General features: G+C 36.2%; 1 protein-coding gene across 1 annotated transcript; it reads right to left on the bottom strand.

The window, feature by feature from the left end:
* Nucleotides 1–5553: 5553 nt before the first annotated feature.
* Nucleotides 5554–6486, bottom strand: LOC119807708 (olfactory receptor 4C16-like). Its single transcript, XM_038319806.1, has one exon. The coding sequence runs from the start codon at nucleotides 6484–6486 to the stop codon at nucleotides 5554–5556; it is 933 nt and encodes a 310-aa protein (XP_038175734.1).
* Nucleotides 6487–22908: the final 16422 nt, after the last annotated feature.

The following is a 22908-nucleotide window of genomic DNA, read 5'->3' as shown; positions in this document are numbered from 1 at the left end:
ATCTTTAGTCATTAGAGAAATGCAAATCAAAACAACTCTGAGATTCCATCTTACAACTGTAAGACTGGCCAAGATCAAAACCACCAAAGGTAGCTTATGCTGGAGAGGTTGTGGGGTAAAGGGACCACTTCTGCATTGCTTGTCAGAATGCAAGCTGGTATAGTCCCTTTGGATGTCAGTTTGGTGATTTCTCAGAAAATTAGGAAACAACGTTTCTCAAGACCCAGCAATACCACTTTTGTGTATATTTCCAAAGGATACTCAATCATGCCAAAGGACATGTGTTCAGCTATGTTCATAGCAGCTTTGTTTGTCATTGCCAGAACCTGGGAACAACCTAAAAGCCCCTTGACTGAAGACTTGATAAGGAAAATGTAGTACATTTACACAATAGAGTACTACACAGCAGAAAAAAATAACGATATTTTGAATCTTCAAGCAAATGGATGGAGCTAGAAATTATTTTAAGTGAGGTAACCCAGATACAGAAAGACAATTATCACATCTACTCACTCATAAGTGGTTTTTAAACATGAAGCAAAGAAAACGAGGCCACAAATCAGAACGTAGACAACAATGAGAACCCTAAAAGAGCCATAATACATCTAATCTACATGGGAAGTAGAAAAAAACAAGATCTCCTGAGTAATTTGGGAGCATGAGGACCATGAAAGAGGGTTGAAGGGGATGGGGGAGGCAGGTAGGGGAGCAGAGAAAAATGTAGATCTCAAAAAAAGTGGTATGTAACTGGATGAAGACTCTAAAGCAGACAGCTATGGAATAAATGAGCCAACAATTATCTCTATGCTTTCACCAATATTTAAAGAAATTTACAAATAACAAAAATCTTTTGTTTAAAAAATTTATAAAAAGAATTATGCTGGATAATAGAAACGTTGGAATATCCCCATGATAAAGTATGATCTTATTCACAATGTAGTGTGGGTGACAGGATCCATAAAGAAAATGTATGTAGCTCAATCTTTGAGCTTATTTGTTGTTTTTCTAACAATATTTTAACATTTTTCTATTTAAGTCCAGACTGCTGGAGGTTGATAATAGTATGATTTGAGAGAACTATTTCTATGGATCCTAATTTTTCACACCTAACAACATTATCGCTTTAGTTTGAATAAATAAATCTTTTAGGACTATTTTCAATATTTACCTTATACATTTTGATATTTTCAAAACAATTTACACATTAGGATTTCAGCAAACATTTTAACAATACAGTACATAAGCATTTTTTGTAATGCAGTTCATAAACTGCAATATATGTCATACTTCATTATCTACAATGATGTCATATATTCTACATGTAGGCAAGGAAATTTTGTCTATGGTCCACAAAGAAAATAAGCTGAGATATTGGTATATTCATATAAATATATTTAACTTCTTTATAGAATCTTTGGGGGTTGCACATCATGCACCCCACTTCTGTTCACTTCCTGAATCCCCCATAAGCCATTCTCCCCCCCTTTTGTATACACCTCACAGGAAAGTAAACAAAACAAAATAAGCAAATAGGAAAGCATCTATTTTTTTACCTTTTTAATTTAGTTTTATTTGTTTTAACAATTCATATAGTGAAAATCATTTAAAAATAAATTGACAAGTTGTGTTTCATTATTCTCTGAATATTTTATATAACTTGCTTACATCACTTGTGATGTTTTTTTCTAGTTCCATCCTTTTGCCTGCAAATTTTAAGATGCCATAGGCAAAACTCAAGTCGAAGTGTATCAAAGTCATCAACATAAATCCAGTTACAATAAACCTAATAGAAAAGAGGGAAGTTGCCTTGAAAGTATTGACACAGGAGACCACTTCCTAAATATAACATCAGTAGCAGAAACTCTGATAGCAGCAATCAATAAATGGTACCTTCTGAAACTGAGAAACTTCTTTCAGGCAAAGGACATGGTCAATAAGACAAAATGGTAGCCTGTGATATGGGAAAAGATCTTCACAAACCCCACATCTGACACAGGGCTGATCTCAAATATATAGAAAGAACTCAAGAAACTAGACATGAAAATATCCAATAATCCAATTAAATAATGGGGTACAGATCTAAACAGAAAATTCTCAACAGAAGAAACTCAAATGGTAGAAAGACATTTAAGGAATTGCTCAACATCCTTAGCCATCAGGGAATTGCAAATCACAATGACTCTGATATACCATCTTACACCCATCAGAATGATAAGGTCAAAAACGCTGATGACAGCTGTTCTGGAGACGATGTGAAGTAAGCGAAACACTCCTTCATTGCTGCTTCGAATATTTTCTATGGACATCACAGTAAAATCAATTTTTAGCATAACAATCAATTTATCATCAACTTGATAATCTATTCCTGATATCCTTACAAGTAGGAAGAGACTCATGGAGACTATATCAGCTGGCTCTCATGGTCCAAAAATGTTGTTCAAGAAAGCATTAACTTCATTAACAAAGGCCTTCACTTTCAGAGGTTTATTACATTATCATTATTGGTAGAAGAAGCCTGGCAGCATGAAGACAGACATGATGCAGGAGAATTAGCTGAGATTTCTACATCTTGATCCGCAGGCAGCAGAAAGAGAAACTGGATCCCACACTCATAATATCCATTCTTAAGTCATGACTGGGTGTCACATGTCAAATGATTTCTTAGTCTCTAGACATGTATTCTGACAGTCATCATTAAAACCTTCAGAATACACTTTCATATTGAAGTTCTCATAAGGCCCATTCCTGCACCTATTTAAGTATCTCCTAACATTTCGTCAAATGTCTCACATCTCTGTAAGTCTGTACTTTCCTAGCCAGGCTTTCCTAAGATGTTTCACTGAATTGCTGGGGGAAGCAAAAAGTAAAATAGGAAGATGACTGTGCAGAAAGCAAACAATACTAAATAGCAGGTTTTTCTCATAAGCAACAGTGTTGTCTAGATGTGAAAAACAATGCTCTCTTTCAAAGGAAAGGAAACGGTACTGACAACTCAAGAGATGTAAAATATTTCAACAGGTCATAGCCCTCCCTCATTTTCCCACATCAATGTTTCCATTACACTGTTAAGATTTCCATGTTTTCTTCCACTCTAGTGTTTACTTGAAGCAAAATACCTATTGGAGTTACACACTTAGTCTTATTTGTGTCTTTATTGCAAATTCTTTCAAATGGTTTAATGTAGGTCACAATCTGCAGGAGATGTGCAACACTACATATTCAGAAGCAATGTTACACAGACTATAAAGAAGGTCGCAATAGTGGTGGAAAGATGAGTCAGCAGTTAAGAGTTGTTCTCAAGAAGACCCAGGTCTAATTGGCATAATCTCTATTGAGGTTCACAACCTATTGTGGAATATTTAAGTGGGCAAAGATGTGCTACATTTCTTTATGCTGCAGAATATTTCTTTAACTGTGTAAAGGTGTGTTACTTTTGTTTATGTTGCATTTGTATAATTATGTAAAGTTGTGTAGCATTTGTTTTATCTTACCTGCCTAAGGTACTTGATTGGTGTAATAAAAAGCTGAGCAGTCAAATATTTTGCAGAAAGCAAAGATAGCTAGGTAGATAGAATAAGGAGGAGAAACAAGAGAAGGAGGAGGAGAAAACAGTAAGACACCGAGTGCAGGGAGCCAGGCAGATGCCAGCGAGTAGACATGAGAAGCAGTGAAAGTAAGATACACAGAAGAAAAGAAAATTTAAAAGTCCCAAGGCAAAAGTTAGGCAAGGAGTAGCAGGACAATTTAAGTTAAAACAGTTATCTTGAAATTAATCTAAACCAGATCAAGCATTGAAAACTAATAAAAAGTCTCCTTGTTATGATTTGGAACTGGTTGTTGTGTTAGCCCAAAATAAAAACCCTGGTCCAACAAGAATTTGCAACTCCAGTTCCAAGATAACTAATTTCCTATTCTTATGTCTGTGGACACCAGGCACATACACACTGTACGGACATATATGAAATCTAAACACTCATATCTATAAAGTAAAATAAATGAAAACCATGCTTTTATATTCAATGTGCATTGTTTATAAAAGAAATAGGGTCACCCTATTTCTTTTTAATCTGCTAATATATCCAAATAACCTATCTTGAAGTGATTTTTCTCTTGGTGTTGACTTGTATATACAGCTATACCTTAAACTACTCCAGATATGCTGCACTAAGACTTACACTTTGCTATGAAAAACATACTATAATTAATAGATTCAAGATGAATCTTAATTGATAAAGTAGAATAGATCAATCATAATAAAGCTATAGGGATTACAAAAGAATCATTATGACTGCAAACCCAACATTTAGAGAAGAGAACCAGAGGTTCTCAAGAGTGAAATTTCTTCTGTGTATCCTGTGAATGTTCTGTATAGATGAAAATTTTGGTTCTCCCTTGATGGAGGCAAAAACTAATGGGCCAGACAATGTTTAAATGAATACAGTTTCCATGTAATTATTTTGGGTAAAGCTAATCGGGTGGCGGGACGCAGCCCTGCCACTCCTTCTACACTCCCTGTTCCCACAGCCATTCAGTTCCAAAGAAACATGCAAAGGCTTACATTAATTGTAAATTTGTCCTCTTCATTCATGCTTATTATTACATAGCTCATACAACTTAAATTAAGCCATGACTCTTATCCATGTTTAGCCATGTGGCATTGTTATATTTTCTCGGTAAGGCATTCTCATATTTCTTCCTCTGCATCTAGCTTGTGACTCTTTCTTTGCTTTTCTTCTTACCAGAATCCTCCTAGTCTGAATGCCCACCTATACTTCCTATCTTACTCCTGGTGTTATTAATATTAAAATAAAATGAACACATAGTAAAAATTCTGGGTCAATCCACAAATAGAAAAGGAATTCTTTTAAGTGTATGCATTTTCACATATATTCACACTTGCTACAATTATTTGTATCTTGAAAAATTTGCTATGTTCATAGATAACTTCTGTTGATGGTAAAACCAAAGCATCTTTATAAAAAATAACTAATTGGAATCTATGCATATATATACAAATATGCATGCTATAGCAAAGGGTAGAAGAAAGCGGTTACAATTTTTAAGGAGTGACAGAAAATATATATGGAAGAGTTTTGAGGGACAAAAGAGAAGAAAGAACAGTTATAACTATTTTAAAATCTCCCAAATAAAATACTAAAAATAATAAATAATTGAAAGTGGTAAACCTTATCAAGCTTTGGATATAAAATGTGATCATACAGATAAATACATATTTGGAGGAAACATCGGAAGTCAACAAGAAAGAGGACAGAAGATTACAACCACACCTGCAAGTTGTTGGGACAGAATGAAGGAAGGGCAGAGACACAGCATCACTCATGAACAAAGACAAAGGATCTCCACACTTATTTGTGTTTCATGCTTTATTCTTCTATGTAAAATTGACTCAGCATGAGTCACATTGTCCCTTTACTATATGAGTTTATAATCTAATGCAGTAAGAAACTGTTATATTAAACTAGAAATAGAAGTAAAACTTATTAACTACTAATTTAAACTAACTATGAAAAAGGATTGAAGAAAAGCATCCATTTATTTTCTATCATCTGAGATAAGTTTCTTCCTCCATAACATTTTCATGGCATTTTTCACCTCTGCATTCCTCAGTGTGTAAATCAGAGGGTTAAGCAAAGGTGTCCCAATTGAATAAAATATAGCTATCATCTTGTCCATAGGAAATGTGGTTGCAGGTCGTGTGTATATAAATATGCAAGGTCCAAAGAAAAGGATGACCACGATGATATGGGAGATGCAGGTGGATAGGGCTTTCCTCCTCCCTTCAGCACTGTGGTTTCTTAGGGAATGCAGGATGATTATGTATGAGACCATCAACATGAGGAAACTCACTGTACAAATTGCCCCACTGTTGGACACCAGAAGAAGGTTGATCATATAGGTGTCTGTACATGCAAGTTTCAAAAGTGGCTGCAAGTCACAGAAAAAGTGATCAATCTCATTGGGACCACAGAAGGGTAAACTCAAGGCTAGACATATTTGAACTAAAGAATGCACACAGGATCCCACCCAGGCTATGATCACCAGCGTCCCACAGACCTGGCGGCTCATGATTGTCATATAATGCAGAGGCTTACAGATGGCCACATAGCGATCAACAGCCATGAGGATGAGGATGAAGATCTCCAGGCAGCCAAAGAAATGGAAAGTAAACACTTGTATTATGCACTCATTGAAAGAAATAAAGGCCTTCTTTATGAGAGAATCCACAATCGTCCTTGGGGCGATGGTTGTAGTGAAGCAGGTGTCAGACAAGGATAAGTAGAACAGGAAGTAGTACATAGGACTTTGTAGGGCCTGGCTTGTCTTGATGGTAGCAATAATCAGCAAGTTACCCAATAATGTCCCCATATAAAAAAGCAAAAACACAACAAATAGGATTTTCTTTCTAAATGGATCCTGTGTCAAACCAAGTAGAATAAACTCAGTCACATTGTTATTCAGCCACATTGTTTCATTAGTGATCAGAAGTGGTATATAAGAAATAATTTATCTGAAAAACAATAAAAATCATTTATTTTGAGGGTCATATGTAATTCTATGGATATTTTTTGCGAAAGTAAACAATCCCCATTAGTGACATCCTACTGTTTCTTTAATAAATGATTCAACAATTTTTCCTAAATTAGAGTGGCCATCTTTTGCATTATTATGACTGTGATAATTCCCCAAAGCACTCTCCAAAGGGACATCGCTGTTTTTACAATTATGGTTCATTTTACAACTCAATGAATATAACATTAGAATAAAAATTGTATAATATTTGTCATTATCTTTATTTTTATATTAAATTGACATTAACACAGTCAGGTGGTGGTGGAGCATGCCTTTAATCCCAGCAGTCATGAGTCTGAGGTAGGCAAATCTCTGTGAGTTTAAGGCCAGCCTTGTCTACAAAATGAATGCCAGGACAGGCTCCAAAGCTACACAGAGAAACACTGTCTTGAAAAAACAAAAACACCTGGGAGGTGGTGGCACAAGCCTTTTATCCCAGAACTGAGGGAGGCAGAGGCAGGTGGACCTCTGTGAATTCAAGGCCATCCTGATTTACAGAGTGAGTTCCAGGAGAGCCAAAGATACACAGAGAAACCCTGTCTTAAAAAAAACAAAAAAAAAGAAAAAAGGAAAAAGAAAAAACCAAATCATAAAATTATCATTAATACACATGACCAATTCAATATTTAGCATATCTTTCACTGCCTTGGGCTTTCCTGAATAAATTGGAAGATGCCTTTCATTACTACATTTTTGACACATCATTACACATATTTTTGCAGGTGTGATTAAATATGTAATTTATCTATACCCACCAAAGCTTCTTTCAAATATTCCAGCCTAAACATGAGAAAAATAGACATTTATAACTTCAGAATAATCTTTTTTTTTGCAAAAAATGTTGAATTTATTGATTTAAAAATTTTTTTTGGTATTTTTTTTATATTATTATATCCTGTGGGAGCCTTCTCACCTCAGAATAATCTTAAATCTACTAGGGTTCATATTACTTTATATATCCACTGATTCAGAATAATTATTTATTGGTAGATAGAAGTATTATTATTATTACCACTTTTAATTCTTGCTTATTGTCTTAGAGACATATTTTAGAACACGCAGAGCCCTGCGGTTATAGCTGAATAAATGATAATGATGGACATATCATTGTTCAGTTGTTAATATTTTCAGGATAGCAGTTTTATTTCACATGTGTTAAAATCAGCTGGTAGGGGGTGAGAAGACAGTTGTAATCCTCAGTAATATACATTATCAATGTATCTGTAAATACCAGATTTTTGACACAAAGCAGTAATACAGAAGAGAAAGTAAGCTATTATCTTTTAGAAGAAGAAATGTAAATTGTAAGTAATTGACTTTTCATTCAGTTTGTTTCTGCCTGCAAAAGTCAATAACTGCACATTTTAAGTATTACTTTTTCAATAAATAATTTAACATAAAATATATTTTCATGATTTTCACTTTTAAGAACAGAGCATTTTTTAACCAATTATTTCTTTGAAAATTATTTTGGGATCCTCCCGTCTTTGGGGCCACAAAATCCCACAGCTCAGCCTGTTTGGGCTCTGGGGACCTGGAATTGAGTGCACCCAGGCCGGTGGGAGGTCCCCTCCTTCATTTGACTGCCCGGAGCAAGGTAGGCCTTTGTCTGAGAGCTGCTTGGCCTGCAAGGGGACCTGACAGTCTGCAGGAGGATCCATCATTCTTTGGGGACACCAAACACCTCCGCGCTCCTTTTGAAGGAAGAGATGGGCAGGCGCCAATGCAGGAGCTCCTCCAACAACATGAAAGGCAACATGACATCACCACAAGCCAGACATCCCGAAACAACAAGAATTGAACACCCTACCCCAGAAGATATAAAAGAAACCGACATTAAACAGTACTTTATGAAAATAATAGAGGACCTTAAACAGGAGGTAAAAAACTGCCATAAAGAAATGGAGATGACAAACAAAAAGGTAGACGAAATAAATAAATCTCTCAAAGATACCCAAGAAAAACAAGAAAAACAAGAAAAAGCAATCAAACAGGTAAGGGAAACAGTACAAGACCTGATAAATGAAATGGAGGTATTGAAGAAAACACAATCTGAGGGATGACTGGATATGGAAACTCTGAGTAAACGAACAGAAACTTCAGAGACAAGTATTTCCAACCGAATACAAGAGATGGAAGAAAGAATCTCGGACTCTGAAGATACTATAGAGGAAATAAACTCACAGATTAAAGAACTAAACAAATCTAACAAATTCTTAACACAAAACATTCAGGAAATCTGGGACACCATGAAAAGACCAAACCTAAGAATAATTGGGGTAGAAGAAGGAGAAGAATTACAACTCAAAGGCCCAGAAAACATATTCAACAAAATTATAGAAGAAAACTTCCCCAACCTAAAGAAGGATGTTCCTATGAAGGTACAAGAAGCCTACAGAACACCAAATAGACTGGATCAAAAGAAAGCATCCCCACGCCATATAACAATCAAAACACAAAACATACAGAATAAAGAACAGATATTAAGAGCTGCAAAGGAAAAAGGTCAAGTAAATATAAAGGGAAACCTATCAGAATTACACCTGATTTCTCAATGGAAACCATGAAAGCCAGAAGAGCTTGGATAGATGTGCTACAGACACTTAGGGAACATGGATGCAAGCCTAGACTATTATACCCAGCAAAGCTTGCATTCACCATTGATGGAGAAAACAAGATATTCCAGGACAAAAACAGATTTAAACAATACGCAGCCACAAATCCAGCCTTGCAGAAAGTAATAGAAGGAAAATCACAAACCAAGGAGTCCAACAACGCCGACAATAACTCAGGCATCTAGCGACCCTTCACCAGCACAACTAGAAGAAGGGAAACACACAAACTCTACTACTAAAAATGAGTGAAGTTAACAACCACTGGTCATTAATATCACTTAATATCAATGAACTCAATTCACCTATAAAAAGGCACAGGCTAAGAGACTGGATACGAAAACAGAATCCAACATTTTGCTGTTTACAAGAAACACACCTCAAACACAAAGACAGGCACCTACTCAGAGTAAAGGGTTGGGAAAAGGTTTATCAAGCAAATGGCCCTAAGAAACAAGCGGGTGTGGCCATACTAATTTCCAACAAAGTTGACTTCAAACTAAAATCAATCAGAAGAGATGGAAAGGGACACTTTATACTCATAACAGGAAAAATCCTTCAGAATGAAGTCTCAATCCTGAATATCTATGCCCCTAATATAAAAGCTCCCACTTATGTAAAAGAAACACTTCTAGAACTCAAGGCAGCCATCAAACCACACACACTAATAGTTGGAGACTTCAACACTCCTCTCTCACCAATGGACAGGTCAATCAGACAGAAACCTAACAGAGAATTGAAAGACTTAATGGAGGTAATGAACCAAATGGACTTAACAGACATCTATAGAACATTCCACCCAAATAGGAAAGAATATACCTTCTTCTCTGCGGCTCATGGAACCTTTTCGAAAATTGACCATATACTTGGTAACAAAGCAAACTTCCACAATTACAAAAAAATATTAGTAACCACCTGTGTCTTATCGGATCACCATGGATTAAAATTAGAATTCAACAACAATGCTACCCCCAGAAGGCCCACAAACTCATGGAAACTGAACAGTCAACTACTGACCCACACCTGGGTCAAGGAAGAAATAAAGAAAGAAATTAAAGTCTTTCTTGAATTTAATGAAAACAAAGACACAACATACTCAAACCTATGGGACACAATGAAAGCAGTGCTAAGAGGAAAGTTCATAGCACTAAGTGCCCACTTAAAGAAAACGGAGAAAGCACTCATTGGTGACTTAACAGCACACCTGAAAGCTCTGGAAAAAAAAAGAAGCAGACTCACCTAGGAGAAGTAGAAGACTGGAAATAATCAAACTGAGGGCAGAAATCAACAAAATAGAAACACAGAAAACAATCCAAACAATCAATGAAACAAGAAGCTGGTTCTTGGAGAAAATCAACAAGATTGACAAACCCTTAGCCAAACTAATCAAACGGCAGAGGGAGAACACGCAAATTAACAAGATCAGAAATGAAAAGGGGGACATAACCACAGACACAGAGGAAATTCAGAAAATCATTAGATCTTACTACAAAAGCCTGTATGCCACAAAATTGGAAAATGTAAAAGAAATGGACAGTTTTTTAGATAAATACCATATACCAAAGTTAAACCAGGACCAGGTAAATGCTCTAAATCGTCCTGTTAGTCGCGAAGAATTAGAAACTGTTATCAGAAACCTCCCTACCAAAAAGAGCCCAGGACCAGATGGTTTCAATGCGGAATTCTACCAGAACTTAAGACCTAATACCTATACTCCTTAAGGTATTTCATAATATAGAAACACAAGAGTCACTGCCAAATTCCTTCTATGAAGCTACAGTTACCCTGATACCTAAACCACACAAAGACTCAACCAAGAAAGAGAATTACAGGCCAATCTAACTCATGAACATTGACGCAAAAATTCTCAATAAAATACTGGCAAACCGAATCCAAGAACACATTAGAAAAATTATCCATTACGATCAAGTAGGCTTCATCCCAGAGATGCAGGGCTGGTTCAACATACGAAAATCTATTAATGTAATCCATCATATAAACAAACTGAAGGAAAAAAACCATATGGTCATCTCATTAGATGCTGAAAAAGCATTTGACAAAATTCAGCACCCTTTTATGATAAAGGTCTTGGAGAGATTAGGGATACAAGGGTCATTCCTAAATATAATAAAAGCTATTTACAGCAAGCCGACAGCTAACATCAAATTAAACGGAGAGAAACTCAAGGCTATCCCACTAAATTCAGGAACACGACAAGGCTGTCCACTCTCTCCTTATCTCTTCAATATAGTGCTTGAAGTTCTAGCAATAGCAATAAGACAACATAAGGGAATCAAGGGGATTCAATTTGGAAAGGAAGAAGTTAAACTTTCGTTATTTGCAGATGATATGATAGTATACATAAGCGACCCCAAAAACTCCACCAAAGAACTCCTACAGCTGATAAACTCCTTCAGTAACGTGGCAGGATACAAGATCAACTCCAAAAAATCAGTCGCCCTCCTATACACAAAGGATAAGGAAGCAGAGAGGGAAATCAGAGAAGTATCACCTTTCACAATAGCCACAAATAGCATAAGATATCTGGGAGTATCGCTAACCAAGGAAGTGAAGGATTTATTTGACAAGAACTTTAAGTCTTTGAAGAAAGAAATTGAAGAGGATACCAGAAAATGGAAGGATCTCCCCTGCTCGTGGATTGGGAGGATCAACATAGTAAAAATGGCAATTCTACCAAAAGCAATCTATAGATTCAATGCAATCCCAATCAAGGTCCCATTAAAATTCTTCACAGAGATTGAGAGGACAATAATCAACTTTATATGGAAAAACAAGAAACCCAGGATAGCCAAAAAAATCTTATACAATAAAGGTACTTCTGGAGGCATTACCATCCCTGACTTCAAACTCTATTACAAAGCTACAGTATTGAAAACGGCTTGGTACTGGCATAATAACAGAGAAGTTGACCAATGGAATCGTATAGAAGACCCGGATCTTAAACCACAAACCTATGAACACCTGATTTTTGATAAGGAGCCAAAAGTACACAATGGAAGAAAGAGGGCATCTTCAACAAATGGTGCTGGCATAACTGGATGTCAACCTGTAGAAGAATGAAAGTAGATCCATATCTATCACCATGCACAAAACTCAAGTCCAAATGGATTAAAGACCTCAATATTAATTTGAACACATTGAGCTTGATAGAGGAGAAAGTGGGAAGTACTCTACAACAAATGGGCACAGGGAACCGTTTCCTATGCATAACCCCAGCTGCACAGACTTTAAGGGCAACATTGAATAAATGGGACCTCCTGAAGTTGAGCAGCTTCTGTAAAGCAAAGGACATTGTCACTAAGACACAAAGGCAGCCTACTGACTGGGAAAAGATCTTCACCAACCCTGCAACTGACAAAGGTCTGATCTCTAAAATATATAAGGAACTCAAGAGACTAGACGGTAAAATGCCAATTAACCCAATTAAAAAATGGGGCGCTGAACTGAACAGAGAATTCTCAACAGAAGAAGTTCGAATGGCCAAAAGACACTTAAGGTCATGCTCAACCTCCCTAGCTATCAGGGAAATGCAAATCAAAACAACTTTGAGATATCATCTTACACCTGTCAGATTGGCTAAAATCCAAAACACCAATAATAACCTTTGCTGGAGAGGTTGTGGGGTAAGGGGCACACTCATCCATTGCTGGTGGGAATGCAAACTTGTGCAACCACTTTGGAAAGCAGTGTGGCGGTTTCTCAGGAAATTCGGGATCAACCTACCCCAGGACCCAGCAATTCCACTATTGGGAATCTACCCAAGAGATGCCCAATCATACAACAAAAGCATATGCTCATCTATGTTCATAGCAGCATTATTTGTAATAGCAAGATCCTGGAGACAGCCTAGATGCCCTTCAGTGGAAGAATGGATGAAGAAACTGTGGAATATATACATGCTAGAATACTACTCAGCGGTAAAAAACAATGACATCTTGAATTTTGCAGGCAAATGGATGGAAATAGAAAACACTATTCTGAGTGAGGTAACCCAGACCCATAAAGATGAACATGGGATGTACTCACTCATATTCGGTTTCTAGCCATGATTAAAGGACATCGAGCCTATAAGTTTGGGATCCTTGAGAAGATAATAAGAAGGTGAACTCCCAAAAAAGAGATAGTAATCCTCCTGGATATTGGAAGTAGACACGATCGCCAGGCAAAATTGGGAACTTGAGGGTTGGGCAAGACTGGGCCAAGGGAAGATGGGGAGAGAAAAGTGTGAAGGGGAGAGCGGGGGGAGCTCGGAGGAATGGGGGTGCTTGGGATATAGGAAGGGTGGATATGAGAGCAGGGAAGCATATATCTTAATTTAAGGAGCTACCTGAGGGTTGTCAAGAGACTTGACCCTAGAGGGGTTCCCAGGTTTCCAGGGAGACGCCCCCAGTTAGTTCCTTGGGCAGCTGAGGAGAGGGAGCCTGAAAAGGCCAGTTCCTATAGCCATACTGATGAATTTCTTGCATATCACCATAGAACCTCCACCTGACGATAGATGAAGAAAATGACAGAGCCCCACCTTGGAGCACCGGACTGAGCTCCCAAGGTCCTGATGAGGAGCAGAAGGAGAGAGAACATGAGAAAGAAAGTCAGGACCGTGAGGGAATCTCCAGCTGGCGACAGATGGGGAAGGTGACTGAGCCCCACATTGGAGCACTGGACTGAGCTCCCAAGGTCCCGATGAGGAGCAGAAGGAGCGAGAACATGAGGGAGAAAGTCAGGAACGAGAGGGGTGCGTTCACTCATGGAAACGGTGGGACAGAACTAATGGGAGATCACCAACTCCAGTTGGAATGGGACTGATGGATCATGCGACCAAACCCGTCTCTCTGAATGTGGCCAACAGCGGGGGCTGACTGAGAAGCAAAGGACAATGGCTCTGGGCTCTGATTGTTCTTCATGGACGGGCTCTGTGGGAGCCTTCTCAGCTTGGTCGATCACCTTCCTGGACCTGGGGGGAGTTGGGAGGACCTTGGTCTTAGCATAGAGTGGGGAACCCTGATGGCTCCTTGGCCTTGAGAGGGAGGGAGGGGAGGTATGGGTGGAGGGGAGGGGAGGGAAGGGGGAGAAGGAGGGGAGAGAAGGGGGAGAAGGAGGGGAGGGAGGGGGGAGGAGGAGGGAAGGAGATGGAAATTTTTAAATATAAAAAAAATAAACCATGAGAAAAAAAAAAAAAGAAAATTATTTTGGATGACATACACAGTCAAGTAATAGCAATATTGAAGTGGAATCTATTTCCAAGCTATGTGGAAGACCACTGTATCCCATTTTGCTCCTACCAATCCCACCAAATTGTTAACTGCATGATGTTGAATGTTGTTAATCGAACAAAGGATATGACAGACACAAAATTGTCATTATATCAATTTTCTCTTAGAAAACTTTCTTCTTTTTTATAGACTTGAGATGTCTTACCTTTCTATAAATCAAAAGTACTCATGGTAAAATATCAGACAAAGTTGGTCATCATAGGTTCTGTGATCTTGGCATGGATTGTAGTTTCTAAGAGAACTGAGTTTCTCTATTTGTTATTAAAATAAGCCTAGTCTTTCCATATTTTTGCACTTAAATCTACCATGCATATTTGTATATGAGAATAACATAAGCTTTGTGGAAATGTGATGTATAAAAATGCTTTCACCACAAATTATTTTTATAACTTCTTGGATAATATGGTGTTTTGGATGTTTATTCTGTCAATTCTAGAGCAAATTTACTAAACTCAAACATCCTTTTTATAAAGGATGAAAAATAGTAGATTTAATGAATCAGCAAAATTTATAGTTTTTTTTTTGAGACAAGGTTTCTCTGTAGCTTTGGTGTTTGTCTTGGAACTAGCTCTTATAGACCATGCTGGACTCAAACTCACAGATATCCACCTACCTCTAATTTATAGTTCTTGACTGAACATTTAATCATTATTTCCATCAGTAGTCAAATAGTCATTTTTCTCCCTGGAACATATTCAATTTATGGCTATTATTACTATCTACATTTTAAGGCTCAGTTTTAAAGAAAACTCAAAGAACCTTTTAATGGTCCTCTGTAGCAAGGAAAATAATGTCTAATTTGTTAAAATCTTTTCCTCATAGAGTGTTTTTTGGATTAATGTAGATACTTGATTCATTGCAATTATCTGAATGGTTCTTTAGTTTTCTTACATAAATAAATATGCAGGAAATCTGTGCTGCCAATATATTATGCTCCATTATAACAAACAACATCTTGTATGAAATGATACCTAACATTTTAAATTGAACATTGTCTCTTACTTCCTAATATGTAATACTTATCATATAGATGGAGAGATGGTTCATTGGACAAAGTATTTCCTGAGTATGGGGGCATGAGTTCAAATCTCTACCCTGTAAAATTCTAGGCATGTTGGAATGTACTCATAACTCAAGTACATAGTGCTCACAACACAGCAACTTTAGACCTAGTGAACTACATAATATTGGAAATGACTGAAGAAAGTATCCTGATGTTTACTACTGACCTCCACACATGGACACACACATTTTCAGACACATGTGCACATTCGCACACTCACACCTCAAATTTATTATTTATCTGAATATTTGAGTACTTTGCTGACTTTAAATCATATTCAAATAGTGAATTTAATAGAGTTTCTATCTACTTTGTGTGGAAGGAATGAATATATTTTTCTAATTTATTTTTTAAAAGAATGAAGATGTTGTATTTTAAACCATACTAATATTACTGGGGCTCTGGCACCTACGAAATGAACATTTTGAGAATCTGTTGTTTGTGTCTTACATGGATAAACCTGACATTTTCATATCCTCCTGTTACAAATTTATTCCACTTTGGGTGTCAGCACATTTATTTTTATGTCCATTTCCCCACTAAAGTTATATATTTCAGTGGGTTCGGAAAGGAATCAAGAATGAAAACTCTGTTCTACTCATCTGAAAACAGAGCAAAGCTGAAGAGACAGCTGGAAAGACTCTAAGATGGTTATCAGAGATCAACACAACAATAAACAGAAAATGAGTTGGTGTTGTCGGGGGTAAAAAAAGAGCAAAAAGAAAAGGAACTCATTATAGTTTGAGTGCAGAATTGGACTAGATTGTGTTGACTCCTCCCATGGATGGAGAGAACACTGTGGAGCCCCCATAAGAAGCATTACTGATTCTCTCTTGATGCGAGAGATTTGAAATAACCAAAAATAGTCCTTTTAGAATAAATCAGTTTTAATAAAAGGAGAAAGAGGGATACTTACAAAGCCAAGGCTCCAGCGAAGCAGAGGGTGACGGGGAAAGAACAGGGCGTCTCTCTCCCACCCGGTTCTTTATAAAGGTACCCCTCTGCCCTGGGGCAGCCACGCCCATGAACGCAGGGATTGGGCCAGCTGCCCCAACATCCTCTTGTCCCTATCTTTGATAATTCAGCTACACTGCTTGTCTCACTTGTAGATAATCCCTACACTTTATTTTCTTTGAAAAGAAAATGAGCTTTTTCTTGTCTTCCCTCCTAGTGAAATGATACATGCAAAGTAACTTGCCTGAGGATTCATTTTATAATAAAAAGTTCTAACGTATTTATTGAATACCAAAATCCTTCAATAGCATTAAATGAATATGTAGTTATTCATTTTTTAAATATTACTAAGCAGATTACAGGATCATTGTATTTGGCCAAGAGTAAATTATATTATCATATTTCCAGTAAGATGAAAGGGATAACCAGGGCCAAACTCTGAGGAAAAAAATGATTTTTTTATCCTCAAATATTTTCAAGCTGTTCCATGCTACCTTTATAGCATTTTTCTCTGACCTTTAGTATAAATTCATATTTATATATCATTGATTTATTCTATTTTTAAATCTTGTATATATTACATATACTATGTTTAGAGTTTTTAAGTTATATCTGAAAATTCTCTGAAATATATTGATTTATTTTTCACACTAAATCTCAGATTTGAATTCATTACAAATTACAAACTCATAATATTGTTGAATAAATATGGGAAATGTACAATAGTATGATTCAGTTTGACTATTGGGCATTGAAAAACTGATATCCTCCCAACAGAGTTGACAAAGTCACTAGTCTTTGTTCACCTCACTTTAATTGTTGATAAGACACACAATCTCCTCTCACTTTCTGATTTCTATCACATCATAGTGATATCATGTCTTATTTCATTACCTATGAATTAAAATATTAGGGAATTCATCACTCTCAATATAAATAAATTATGGTCAAGTGTAACATAAGCAACACATCCTTGTCTTCCCACTATAATGTTTTTTTCATAAGATTGGTGTTTATATAAAGCTTCTGCCAACATCAAAGAATGTCTTCATTCAAGTATTCATATTTCATTTGATTTATTTTCTTTATAACAGTACATATTTAAAAGTTTTAGGTTTTTTTATACCTTGATCATAGAATGTAAGAATACTGCAGATTTATGGAGGGAAAGGTATTAAAATATACTTATTTAACCTGTGATATGACAGTCTGACCTCAAAAAGCAAAACCTACCACTTACCAGCTGGAGACCTCAGGAAGTTAACATCATTGTTTATCCATTGCCTTTAAAGAAGATTTCCCATAGAGTACTGGATAACAAATTAATTTTTGCATCCCATAGGGAATTTTTATCACATAATGCTGTAATGTATCAATATTCTAAAATAAATTAATCCCCAACGTTATCATTATTTTACATATGAGACACCTAAAAGGTACTGTAAAGTCAACTTTGAATTCTACTTAATCTATAAGAACATCAAGGTAACCCCACCTCCCCTGAAAACTAGATGGAAATCAAGGTGTGGGTCTAAAAGCTTCAGACACAACCACAACAACAACAAAAAGAAAAAAAAAACAAGAAAAGTGAATGACAAAGGGGATAGAAAATAAGAAAAAATAATTTTAATTGTGAAGGAATAAAGTACTAGTAAAAGAGTATTACTGCTCCTCAGGGTGTCAGTAGATAACCTTTCAAGCTCCTATAAAATAAAATGGGTTATATTTTCTCCTTTTATTTACTTACTTCTTTCTTTAATATTTATGCAATATATATTTGACCATGGTTTTTGCTCCATAAACTCATTCCAGGACCTTGCCAACTCCATACACAGCCAACTTCATCTTCTGTCTCTCAATCAACCAAAACATAATAAAAGATATAAAATGATAATATTAAAATTGTCAAAAACTCCCCCCAACTACAGATTTGGTGACGTGTATTAGCCAGCAATTCCTGGGAATGGGGAGTGTGGTTGATCCATACAGTGACAATATACTGGAGGAAACTGATTATCACTTGGACAGTTGGTATCAATTTCATATAGCTTCTTGATTAGAAATGGGAAACAATATCCATTAATTTTTCTCAGTGCTGAGACCTCATTTGACTTGAAACCATGCAGGTCCTATGTACTCTCATACAGTATCTGTGATTTCATATGTGGATCATTCCTGTGGTTTCAGAAAAACACTCTTTCTTTAGATTCTCTGACCACCTCTGGCACCTTAATTTTTTCACCTCATTTTCCATAAAGATTTCTAACCTTTCAGAAGAGACAAATGGTAAAGGTGTTTCATTTATAACTAAGTGCACAAAATTATTACTCTATGATTTTTTTATTTGTAGGTCTTCTCTGAGGAGGGTTGAGCAAGGAACCATGAGTATTAAAGTTGGTAAATTATCAGGAATGATTTTATTGCTAAGTTCCTTATGCAAAATAACTGCAGTAGTCTTTCCCCTTGTCCCGTGATCTATATAGTCTCAGGTTCTTAGTCACTTTACCACTGTCAAATATGGATTTCATTTCATGGAGTATGCCTTAAATTTTTTTCTTTTTTTTTGTTACTCCATAACATGTGTATCCCTATTGGGGTGGAATTTCTTTCTTTCAAATCTAGATCAGTGATAGCAACTGATACAATGAAAGTATAATCTGTTTCCTAGATTACAGACATGTCCTTCCAAGGACTTTAAGAATTATGCTTAAAATTATTATGAAGACTAATATGCAAATAAGAAAGCATCTATTTTTTTACCCTTTTAATTTAGTTTCATTTGCTTTAACAATTCATACAGTAAAATCATTAAAAATAAATTAAATTGTGTTTCATGAAATATTCTCTGAATATTTTATATAACTACTAAAATTATATTTTAATTTACATAGTTGCTCTATAATGCAGGAATTAACAAGAGCACTCCAAATACAAGAAGCTAAGATCCACAGGCAGAAGCAATTATTCTGATTTCATATTTATGAACATCAGTACTGATATATCTACTAATGCTTAGTGCTCTGTGCTTTTCTCTTCCCATGTGCTTTGCTTATGTTGACTAAAATGCAAACTAGAGAATGGTCAAAATTAATAGTGATAAAGAGGATACTTCTAGTAGGTAAGAAATATGTATGCCCGGCTTAATAATTGTAAGCAATGAAAACAATATCATTTGTCAATGAGACTCAGGTCACTATGTTAAACACAAATCAAACTATTAGGCAGATTGGTAAATATATTTCATATTTCTCAAATGTCCACAAGACTGTGTAGTAAATGTTCATGTGATTGATCAATAGACAAACCCACAGGAGCTTTATCTGGTGGGGAATCTAATTTGCAGAGCTTTGAGAACACCTGTCTTTTGCATAGCTGCTGTCAATTCTGTAGAAATCTTGTGAAACCATGACTCTTCTCCCTTTCATAATGGAATTTATCCTGAAATATCTCAACAGTATATAAATCATTTGCTGAGAAAACTTCTTCCTATCCAAGCAACTACATGATACTTTTCAGTATGGTGTGGCCCTAGTGTGAAAGTAATCATTTAGCCAAACGTTTGTTCTCACACTATAATCCACATAAAGCTTGTTGCTCCACAATTATTCTCATCATCAATGCAATGTTGTTTAAATGTAACAGAATTTTTAGAATGTAAAATTAGTACCTCCCTAAAAATTGATTGTTTTCAGTGTATATCATAATTTAAAAATCACTATTTTGCAGATAATCAGGGATGAGTAAGCATATGCTTGCTACTTCTCAGTGGTCTTATTTATGTAGCCTGTAAACTATATGCTGGTCACACTCATAAAAAAAAAGCATTTTTCTAATCAGCTCCACACAGAGAAACCTTGGAATGTTGGTTTTTGCTTCAGGCATATGTAGCAGGGAAGGGAGAGAACATCCCCAGAGATGCTTGGCACACTGTGGTCAGTGTTTTCTTCCCACATGGTCTCTTGATCTCCAAGGGTGATGCAATATTTTAATTGTTTGCAATACTTGTTGCCAAAACCACTTTTAACTAACAGTCCTGTTGTTTATGAACTCCCCAATGATGGATTCTAGCAGCCAACAGTTTCTGGCAAGAAACTTTAGATTTGGGCTACTGAAAATGACTCCTGAAAACAGTACCCAATTCCCTAAACATAATAAAAGGTTGTCTGAGCTCATTATGTTGGCAGCCTTGTATTATGTTTTGGTCTCCAGTGCCCTGCCTGGTCAAGATGTACTGTTAATGCTGTTTATCCGGTTTCCTTTCTCTCTGTGAATTCGTGCCAGCCATGTTTTCTTTCTTAAAATGACTCTTTTTCCCTCCCGTCATGCCACTTTTCCACACTCATTCAAAACCTATGTGTTTCTAGCAAGTTTATATATATATATATATATATATATATATATATATATATATATATATCACCTAATAACATTTTATTATTTTTACTTTTTTTTTCTTAAACTTAAGATTTTATTGAACTCCTCTAAATAGGGATGTCCTGAAGCTTAGCCTCAGGCAACTCTCAGTATTGATTTTAGTATTTGACAGGTTGAAACTGAGATGCCTACATGACTGTCATTTCTTATAAATCTATATTTCAAAATATAACTGCACATTCTGCGACCATTTCCAAGTCTCACAATAGTACCACTAATCATAGAGATTTGATTTATGTTCAATCTTCAAATATATTTTCTCTGTTATTTTTGTATACCCTGTATGTAATTGAACATAGGCCTTCTTAAAATACATTTTCCCCACGTTTTTATATCAAACATTAATCAGATTGATTATATGAATATAGTAATAATAACAATGATTTTCCTACATTTACACATAATAAAGGACAACATAACTGTACATGAAATTAGATCACATCAGGTTAGAACACAAACATCGTCATGAGGTAAAAGGAAACTGAAATTGTACAACCTTCCCTTGCTTCAGGTTTAAAATAATACCATGTTGAAAAGCAATGGAATACTATTATATGCTACTGTAAGAAGCTAATTAATAAAATGTCCTGGTGAGAAAACGACAGTTGTGATACTGGTCAGTGTTAAAGATTGAGTCAGGAGTGTGTTCTGGAATGCCTGTGCTGAAGTTTGGTCATCAGCCTGTGAGACTAAAGGGGAATGGCAGAACTTTCAGATGGAAAGTTTTATGTTCTAAAAGGAATGGCGTTCATACATTTGTACCCTTGAAGTAAATATTGGGTTTCTCCATTCTCTTCACATTCCAAGAATTAAATAAACGCTCTCTATTAATGCTTTTAATATAATTTGCCGTTCTGCTACATACCCAAAGTAACAGATCCAAGAAAACATGAAGAGAAACCTGTAAGTCTATGAATCAATGTAAACCTTTCTTTTGTTTAAGATGATTACCTTGGGTATTTTCTAAATGTAGTGCAATTTTTTTTCTTTTTTTATGTTTTAAAAAACATCATTTTATTTAAAGAACAGTTTTATCATTTATCTTACATAATAACTAACATATGTTCTTACCCAAATGTATGCATATTCCTACACATACTATCCTTAAAAGATATAAAATTTATACTGCATTAATACTTTTGGTTTGGTAAAGAATGACAGTATTAATAGGGGACTATTATTCTCCAATAATATTATGTAAAAGTATTTCCATGGTATGCTCATAAATAAAAGAGGATTTCAATATCTGGGTCACATGTTATACCCCAAAGAAATGAAGCCTCGGGAGATAGAAATCAGGAAGAGCGACTTAAAATCTCTTAATGCCTTTCAAAGGTTCTTAGAAAACATACGACAGCTAAGGCCTGATTTAAGGTTTCCTACAGGAGACCTCGAACCTTTAAATGAGATCCTTGAAGGAGACGGTGATCCCTATTCCTAGCAGGCAGCTTTCAGAGGCTGCCAGACAGACTCTCTCACAGATAGAGCGGGCTACACGGGAACAGCACGTGTGCTGTGCTGATGACAGCCAAACGTGGCAAGCGTGCATTTTACCTACAAGACGACTGGCCCCGACAGCAGTCTTACGGCAGAACGGACACCACTTTCATGGCTGCCTCTGCCTGTATCACCAGGAAAAGCATTAAATCCTTATTTTGAAGCAGTAGCCTGCTTAGCCCAGAAGAGCAGAATGGAATCTAGAAAAGATTTTGGCAAAGAACCAGCTGCAATCGATGTTCCTTACACGAAGCAGCAAATTGAATGGCTATTTTCAAAACAGTGACTCGTGGGCAATAGCGTTTGCTCAGTTTCACGGTCAGATTGATAATCTTTTCCCAGCTGACCGTTGACTCAACAGCATTCATTTTCCTAAAATAGTAGCAGAGAATCCCTTCAAGGATGCTTTGTTGATTTTCACTGATGGCTCATCTAATGGAAAAGCTGCTTATGTAGTCGATGGCAA

The sequence above is a fragment of the Arvicola amphibius genome, chromosome 2, assembly GCF_903992535.2.
Source record: "Arvicola amphibius chromosome 2, mArvAmp1.2, whole genome shotgun sequence".
Classification (NCBI taxonomy): Eukaryota; Metazoa; Chordata; class Mammalia; order Rodentia; family Cricetidae; genus Arvicola; species Arvicola amphibius.
This window is presented reverse-complemented; position numbering and strand designations above follow the sequence as displayed.